Below are 9,055 nucleotides of genomic sequence, written 5' to 3' on the forward strand. Positions count from 1 at the left end.
GACATCATTTTTTGTCTAAGTGTATTTAAGATATGATGATATGTAAGGCTATGGACATGTGTATATAAAGAAGTAAAAGTGAAATAAAAAGTCTCTACTTTTAAATTTGTTCTTACCTCTAATATGGTTTAAGGATACTTCAATTCTCTTCATAGAGTGCCTCACATGGCAAAACCTTATGCCCTCTTGCATGAGGTCTCCGCTTTTATATATATATATATATATATATATTGATTAGCTACAGTTAGAACTAGCACATGCTTAACTGTTTCTAACTAACTAACAGATCCCCTAATTCATTCACGTGAACTAATTGTCAACTAAACTATACAATGAAAACAATAACATGACACTAAAACACATGGCTCAATTCAGCTGCTACTACTGCATGCATGAAAATTGAAATTACTTCTAGCTGCTGATTTTGATTACAATTAAAACTTCATAATGTAGATCCTCCTGCATCAGCTGCTCAAGATTTACCTTTTTTAAAACTATGGTTAAATTATTTCTTTGTTGAGAACTTTTTTATTGGTGTGACAGGGATCTTAAGTTATAGTTTTTACCACCCTCTCAAGAACCATAAAAGACTTTGTATTCCCATAAAAAATAAATAAATAAAAAGATTTAGTATATTTGCCAATGAGAAGCACAACAGACTACACTCTCAGTTTGAAGATATCTTGAAAACAGCTTCATAAACGAAAGCAGTAAATCATTACATTAGAACATCTACCTCAGTTGCTAGCTAACAAGTTCATTTCAGTCTGTCATCAATAATGCGCTTAATGAAGCGACAGTCAGCATCACAGGCAGTAAAATATATCATGTTCAAGTTCACTGAAGTCTTCTCAAAAAACAAAAATTAAAGCTCACATGATTTCTCATCCTATCTGATGAGAAATAAAATCTATCAAGTCAAACATATCAAAGTTGACGCCATTGAAAGGCACATCCTCTGCCACATTCCCTGTACTGGTTAAGCCTTATCAATCTCAGCAAGGCGCTTTTGTTTGGCCTCATTCTCAATCTGCCTTTGGTACTCCAAATGCCTTGCAAGCATTCTTTGATGCTCCTCAATCCTACTCTCTTCCTCAGTCGTACGTGTAAGTTCCCTTTCCTCTTGCTCTAATTCATCAGTGGTTACTGAACCAACAACCTCAGAATTAAGAGGATGATCTCTGCCATGTGCAGCTGGAACCAAACTGAAGCAGAACACAAGTGAAAAGATATTGAACTTAGTTTGAGCCTAGAGATTGGTATGACATATTGCCACATATTTACATAATTTACGTGCATATTTTCCAACCAAACTAAGAAAAAGGATTCCAGAACCAAGTATAATAGTATGAATAAAATAAAGACTGACTTTTGCTCCACATTTTCCTGTTGATCCTCACTACCACCAGTTGCCTGCAATAATGGAATTGCATATTATTAGGGAATTACTTTGCATGACAGATTCTGTATGTAAGATTACCATAATCACAATAAAGGGAAACAGAACAATAACCAGTATATAAGACCTTAAATTCCTTAGCCTTTCTGTGATATTTTTTCTTCTTTTTATCCTTCGATTTCCCCTGTCCATGTCTTGCATCATCACCTCCTTTTTCAGTGTTCTTCTTGGCATCAAGATTAAGCTCAGATAACAAATCTTCTAGTGCAGCATTAGACTTCTTTGTAGCATCTTTGTCAACCATTTCTTCTAGTTGTGCCTATAAAGAATAGGTTTATCCCAAATATATTAAATCATAAGCCAACAAGAAGGTAACTAAAACATTCAGTTGAACAGCCCAGAGGATCAAACACAAACCCGCATGAATGTCTTTAACAATGGCACCACAATCGATCGATAGTCATAAGAAGTTACCATCTTAAGTTTCTTCCATGTCAGCTGAATGGAAGCATTAGCACCCAGGATTAAAGCATCGGATTTGAAACACTGCAAACATTAAACATGGTAAGAGCCAATGGCAACAAAAATACAGTATCTCATTAGTTATATTTCAGAATGATTCCCTCTTTAGAAGGGACAAGGGAGGACAGATTTAAGAGCAAAAGCTATCAATGTATCCCACCTAACATTTTGCATGTGTCATACTATCTCATCTAACTTAGGAATCATCTAAGTAGAGAAAATAGATATACCATACCTTTCCAAACAATTGATCAATGTGCATCTGGATTAACATATTTATGTCATTGTCAGCTTGTGCTTTTTTCAAAATACTCCCTATGATATCCAACTCCATGCTACCCATCTCATCATTACTTTTCTCCATCTCAATCTCTTTTTGCCGCTTTAGCAAGAGTGACTTGTAACTCTGTAGATTGCCGGAAATCTCTTCTCTTCTCTTATCTTCTTCCAAACATATTCCCTCCATATCCAGCCACAGCTTCTCCTCTCTCAAATACTTGTATTTCCTCTCACAAATTTTCTGTAGCCGGCAAAATTCAGACTCAATGATCTTGAAAAGTTCCATTCCTAGATTTTTGCTAGCTTTTCTATAAGTTGCCCACTCCTCCAACTTCTCCCCAGTAGGCTCACTACCCATATATAACCACTGAACAATATCATCTCTATATTCCTGACAAGCATTCCTGCTTTCATCAACACTTCTAGAAGCTTTTGCACTTGTTTCATCAAGCAGCAGAATTAGATGAGACAAGTCATTGCTAAAAATTATCCTCTCATGACTAATAGTAAGATCATCCATAGCATTGTCCATCGTGAAACTAGAGTAGACACCACCTAATCCACAAGAAATCTCAAGCTCTTCCTCGATGAATTCATGGACGCTTTTAAGCTCCGGTTCATCAAGAAACAACACTGAGACCAGCGTCCTATTCATCCAATGCTGCTTAAGCAGTGTTTCAGGGATTCGATTCTTCAGCATTTCCAATATTAAGTCCAGCAGCATATAGAGATGACTCGGAGCAAAACATTTGACCCCTATTAACACTTGTAAAATCGTCCAAATTCTCTTGATCATCTTGTCGCGGTTGGTATCATTGCAATAAGGCCAGTTCTCCAACTTCAAATCTTGTGACTTGCCTTTATCTTGGCCTTGATCTCCAGACTCATTTCTTGACAAATCTTCGATCAATTTCACAGCAGCGTCCACATCAACCGGCTTCCAATCGCAGATTTCAATTTCTGACTTAGGTAAAATTCTTGGCACAACAGACTGTAACTCCTCAGACAAAGTCCCTAAATGGGCACTCTTTATATGCTCCATATTCAATTCTTCATCAAAAAACCTCTCGCCACAACAACAACACATCGAAAACTTCCAATTCTTCATCTCCTTCGCATACTCCACGGCCTCTGCCAACACCTCTTCTGCCTTCAACCCCATCGATTTATTCTCATCGAAATTCACATCGACACTGACACTCAACAATTCCTTCTTCGCCTCCAAGCTCATCTCGTTGTTCCAATAAGCCCTGGCTCGTGTTATAGCGTCCACATTCAGCAAGACTTTCTTGAGTAGTTTTCTTGAAGTAGACGGTGATGGCAGTTCCACTAAACCCTGCCTCACCTTTTCAAGTCTTGTGTTTATCTCTACCTTTATCTCGAGTAAAGCTCGAAATTCCTCGTTTACCTCAGCAAGTGAATCGTCCTCCACGAGCTTCTTGAACGTGTGCTTCTTGGCTTTCGCTATTAGCTCCCTGAGTTTCGTTCTCACTTTCCCAACTCGAGACTCCGGGGTTGATTCTAGGGGCGTGTATTGGACGATGCCCAAGTTATCTTGCATGGGGTCCAATGGATTCTTGATGGACAAAGCCGACTCGCATTCTTGGATGGCGGAATCATATTGCTCATTGGTTAACAGTACCACAGCACGCAACATTGGGAAAGAGATGGAATCCGGGGAAAGCACCAGGGCTGCGTTGCTGAAGTAGAGGGCAGAGGCAATGTGTTCGTGCCTTATGACACTGGAGGTGTCGCTGATTGATATCGCGATATCCTTATGGACGAGGGCGATGAGGGCGTTGGCAAGGGCGGAGTCAGGGTGGCGGGAGACTAGGGACTTGGCGGCTTCCAGTGCCTTGCCGTAGTTCCCATTATGAAGAATTCCGAAAACTCGATTGCATTCATTGGACAGTGGAGAAGAGGAAGAGGGTGGGGGGAGCGGGGCAGAGGAGCGTTTCTTCTTGCCGGTCATTCTTTCTTCTTGATTTTGGCGGTAAATGGAAAGGGAGGGTGGGAATTCTGGCTTTTCAATTGAAAGATTTAACGGAAAAAGCAAGGTGTGAACGAAATGGACCCCACAAATAATGACTCCTCAAACGAATTGAATTATTACTTTGACCGTTTATGAAGTGAAACAAGCCTTATTCCAAATGCCTCCTAATAAAACTCCTAGCTCTGATGTCCTTTTTCTTTTTTCTTTTTTCTTTCTTTTTCTTTTTTTTTTTTCAAAATTCAGGCATATATTTGTTACAGAAATTACTTTGGTTAAATCCCCCACCATAGTCAATCAGTTCTGAGCTATCAATCTCAGAAACGTCTTGTATAAGATTAATAGATTATGTCCAAGAAATTGGTCAACAGACTAAAACTGGTCAATAATAATAATAATAATAATAATAATCGGTTTAACTAAAATTCTCGAGAGACTGATTTGAATACTCTAATAACATTATCACTAATCAAATACCCTAATTTTAATTAAAGTAGATATATAAATATTGAGACTGAATCACTGTCTATTTGTTAAAATAGCAAAAGATGAGTTTTTATGGTCGGTTTAACTAAAATTCTGAAGATACTGAAGTGAATACTCTAATAACATTATAAATAATCAAATACCTTTTTTCTCATAATAATAATAATTGACCAGTTTTAGTCTGTTGACCAATATGTTGGACATAATCTTATGCACGACATTACTGAGAATGATAGCTCAGAACTGATTGACTATGGTGGGGGATTAAACCAAAGTAATTTCTGACCAAATATATGCCTGAATTTAGAAAAAAAGAAAAAGAGAAAAAAGAAAGAGAACATACATCAGAGCTAGGAGTTTTAATAGGGGGCTCAAATTCCTCTTATATATTGCTGTTATTAGTGTAAATGTCCAATATCCAAACATCTGGCTAAATTAGCTTTAGTAGGCAAACAGTCAGCTGCAATTCTCCAAATTAGCATTTTAAGCCTTTCATGAAGATTGGATTTCCAAAGTTGATGCCAAAGAGGCACAAGTGGCTGACTAGCTAAGAAACCCCGACACAACCAATAGGCAGATTTAACCGTCAAATCTCTAGAGCTTGCAGGGGTCCATGTCCACCCATCCTCAACAACACAAGACGATAATGGAATTTTTAAAATTAATTCAATTTCTGAATCCTCAAACCAATGCTTCAGCATATGAATGTCCCAAGCATTATGATCAGAATTTAGAAGTTGAGAAACCAACAATATCTCATACGAATTAACCCCAACCTTGGGCTTAGGAATAAAACCCTGAAGATCTAGAATCCAAGGGTCATCCCAAATTCTTATGGAATTACCATCACCAACAGTCATACAAGCTGCATTAGAGAAAATGTGCTTTACTCCTTCTAAACTTTTCCAAATTGGAGAGGAATTACCTTGAGAGATATGAGATAGCCAGTTATTTCTAATTTTGTATTTAGCTCTAAGCACATTAACACAAAGACAGTTCTTACCAAACAACATCCACCAAGCAAGTTTCGAAAGAAGGGCTTGATTGAACTCCCAAGATTTCCTGAAGCCCAAACCACCTTCCTTCAAAGGTCTACAAAGAGAAGACCATGAGATAGGAGTCCAATAATGACTAGACTCCATTTTAGGATTCCACCAAAACCTTCGGACCACCGCATCTAGTTGATCACATAAATTCTTGGGGAACTATAAGACAGCCATGGTGTATGTTGGAATGGATTGAATTGCTGATGAAAAATGAATAACTTGATTCCTGGTTACAAAAATAAAATTTTATTGTTTGGAGCTGTTCTTTTTTATGGAATTTGGAAGTTGAGGAATCAAGTTCTTTTTGAAAATCTCCCCCTAAGTATTGATGACTTATCTTCTAGAATTGGGAGGCTCCTTGTTGAATTCAAAAATTCCAGATTTGCTAAGGTGATTCCTGTGAGACCTACGAAGCGGCTTCTTGCTTGGTCACCTCCTAGGAGATTCTCAATTAAAATTAATGTGGATGCTGCAATTGGGCCAAAATTTTCTACTGTTGCTGTAGTGGCAAGGGATTGGAAAGGAAAGTTGGCCTTTGCTTGCTCTCAAAAGGTGAATACCACCTTCCCTCTTCAAGCTGAAGCTAAAGCAGTGAAATGGACCTTGTTGCTGGCAGCCAAATTGGAAGTTGAGGGTATCTATATTGAGACTAACTCAAATATCTATTGTGATGCTCTTATTAATCCTAGTCAAGCTTACCTATGGAGGATTAGGTCCATAGTTATGGAGATGCAAGTTCTGCTTTCTAATCTGCCTCATGTTTTTGTCTCTTGGGTTCCTAGGTTAGCTAATATGGCTGCCCATCATCTAGCAAAGTGGTCCTTGGCATGTAATTTGTTTGGATCTTTTGATTTTAGTTACTGCCCCCCTAATTTTGCCTCTGTTGTTTGGGGTGATTGTGGCAGCTAGTGTGTTTTTGTTGTCTCCTTTTCAAACAATTATATCTAAAAAGGAAGTAGTTTTTTTTTTTTTTTTTTTTTTGATTTGTGGCTATATAGTGATGTGGCATCTTTTTAAGTGATGTGATAATTTTTTTATTAAAATATTATAAAACACACTTAACATGTTAGAAGCTCATGAACCTGACCCGTTTCCTAACTGGTATTACCCAAATCAAGCGTCCTCCTCCCACTGCACAGCCACTGATACACCACTACTCATTCTTCCCTCTCCAGCCAACTCTCTCAGTTATTGCTCTTTTCTTCCCAGTTCGTTGTCCCGTCTCTGGCCATTGATACCCCCGCTCAACCTCCCTCTCAATTGTGGGATCTGCATAGATTTGCACTCGCACTCTTTGATTTCTCATTCTCTTTTAATTTATATGAGAAATATTATCCAAAGGGCCAAGGGAAAGCTTCAAATAATGCAAGTGACAAACCCAGCAAGCAACAAGTCAATTTCAATATAAATGTGAGATTGTTGGGTTATCTGAAAGCCCACCATGGTTTTTTAGATATGTTTATATCTTTTCATTTCTATCATAATCAGTGAGAATGTTTGTTTAATCTAGTCAAGTAGACAGTGTAAAATGCATTTGGACACAATTTGAGAATGTAATCTTGATTGTAGTTGTTTTCCTAATAATGGCATCGATTGTGTGTTTGGTAAAGGGGAATACAGATAACAATATAAAACAATCTTTCACTTGCAACGCAGAGAGAGGAAAAGAGCAATAGCTGAGAGGGATGGCCGGAGAGGGGAGGTGAGCAGTGGGGTATTAGTGGCTGTGTGGAGGTAGGATGACCCTTGATTTGGCGTAATACCAATTAGGAAACGGGTCAGGTAACTGAGTTCATGTTGTTTTTGACGTGTTAAGTGTGTTTTATAATATTTTAATAAAAAAAATTACCACATCACTTAAAAAGATGTCCCGTCATTATTTCATTAGTCACGTAGACATTTACACTGATGACAATTATTAAAATGACTAATAATGCTTATTTTTGAAATTAAGTTGAAAGACTAATAGCACTCACTTGAAACTTGAAGGACTAATTGCACTCATAAGGTAAACTTGAAGGACCAACAGTGTAGTTTCGCCATTTAAGTTTCTTAATGACTACCCTTAAAAAAATTTCTGGAACAGCCACTGGCACAACCAAAGCCAAACCCACCCATCCCCGGCTAAATCCACCTTCAACCACCAAAACCAATCACCAGCCAAACCCATAAACCCACAAAGTAAAGACCCAAAAATACAAAGAAATTTCACAATAAACCCACCATCTTAAATCCATAAACCAAACTCAAATAAAACCCCAATTTCTTTCTCAAACTCGAAATCAACAGTGGATAAACCAAGAGTCAACAACAAAGGAGCAAGGCTATGGGTTTGAACTTGGATGCCTCATGGTGAGGGAAAAAAAGAAAAAATAAAAAGAGGCCATGGTAAACGAACGTGCACTATGGACATGACAAAAATATGAATTTATAGTTTTGAAGACAAGGTCATGTCACCAGAAGAGACGAAGAGAGAGTCAATGTCAAAATTTTGGGTAGGTTGAGGAGTTTTTGTAGGTCTTTTTCTATATTTTTAGTATAAAACTAGTTTAACTAGTCTAATGGAATTCTCTTATGGCATATAAAACTTTGCATTATATAATAAGAAGAAGAAGAAGAAGAAGAAGAAGACAAGGGAGAGTGGGCAAAATGGCTATGAAGTTTTTTTTTTTTTTTTTGGTAAATTGCAAATTGCACCCCTAAAGTTTGAAGGTATTTAAATTTTACAACCTAAAGTTTCAGAATTTGGATTTTACCCCCTGAAATTTAGGGTGTTTGGATTTTACACCCTAATGTTTCAAAATTTGGATTTAACCTTCTAAAGTTTAGGAGTGTTAGATTTTACACTCCGAAATTATGAAATTTTAGGGTGTAAAATTCAAACACCACAAATTTCAGAAAGTAAAATCCAAACACCCTTAAAATATAGGGGTAAAATTCAAATTTTAAAAGAACCCCAAATGTTAGGAGATAAAATTCAAATTCTAAAACTTCATGGTGTAAAATCCAATCACTCTCAAACTTTACAAGTGTAATTTGCAATTTACCCAAATTTTTTTAAAAAACGATATGGCTATGAAGTAAAATATATAGTTGCCGAAATAGAGTTATCATTAGAAATTAATGGAGAGGATGGGATTCGACTCTACAAGGCTGGATTAATTATGGTGTGTATTGCCACTTTAATTATCCTATTCAATTACAATTCACAAGGTTCTCAGACCCGGACCGGACCGGAAGGTTAGACCGTGAAAATCGAGAACCGGATTGAAATCCAGTTTTTTTAGCATAAAGAACCAGGCATATGTGACAATTCTGTGAATCCCTAAAATC

The 9,055-nt window shown here is 37.3% G+C and overlaps 2 protein-coding genes across 2 annotated transcripts; one reads left to right on the top strand and one right to left on the bottom strand.

The window, feature by feature from the left end:
- Nucleotides 1-979: 979 nt before the first annotated feature.
- On the bottom strand, nt 980-4,172 carry LOC112027142 (uncharacterized). Its single transcript, XM_024059812.2, has 5 exons — nt 2,157-4,172; nt 1,874-1,945; nt 1,527-1,718; nt 1,370-1,413; nt 980-1,205 (listed from the first exon to the last, which is right to left on the bottom strand). The coding sequence occupies exons 1-5, from the start codon at nt 4,170-4,172 to the stop codon at nt 980-982; spliced, it is 2,550 nt and encodes an 849-aa protein (XP_023915580.2).
- A 1,760-nt stretch (nt 4,173-5,932) lies between these two features.
- Nucleotides 5,933-6,631, top strand: LOC112027145 (uncharacterized). The gene has a single exon (XM_024059814.2). It carries the CDS (start codon nt 5,933-5,935, stop codon nt 6,629-6,631), a length of 699 nt encoding a protein of 232 aa, XP_023915582.2.
- Nucleotides 6,632-9,055: the final 2,424 nt, after the last annotated feature.

This window comes from Quercus suber, unplaced genomic scaffold (assembly GCF_002906115.3).
Source record: "Quercus suber isolate HL8 unplaced genomic scaffold, Cork oak 2.0 scaffold_187, whole genome shotgun sequence".
Classification (NCBI taxonomy): domain Eukaryota; kingdom Viridiplantae; phylum Streptophyta; class Magnoliopsida; order Fagales; family Fagaceae; genus Quercus; species Quercus suber.

Excerpts from the sequence above, each read along its gene's own strand:
- LOC112027142 (XM_024059812.2), bottom strand. The coding sequence starts at position 4,172 with ATGACCGGCAAGAAGAAACGCTCCTCTGCCCCGCTCCCCCCACCCTCT. Across the intron at positions 1,414-1,526 it reads GAAAGGCTAAGGAATTTAAG|GCAACTGGTGGTAGTGAGGA; the intron begins GTCTTATATACT and ends CCATTATTGCAG. Across the intron at positions 1,206-1,369 it reads CAGGAAAATGTGGAGCAAAA|TTTGGTTCCAGCTGCACATG; the intron begins GTCAGTCTTTAT and ends GTTCTGCTTCAG.
- LOC112027145 (XM_024059814.2), top strand. The coding sequence starts at position 5,933 with ATGAATAACTTGATTCCTGGTTACAAAAATAAAATTTTATTGTTTGGA.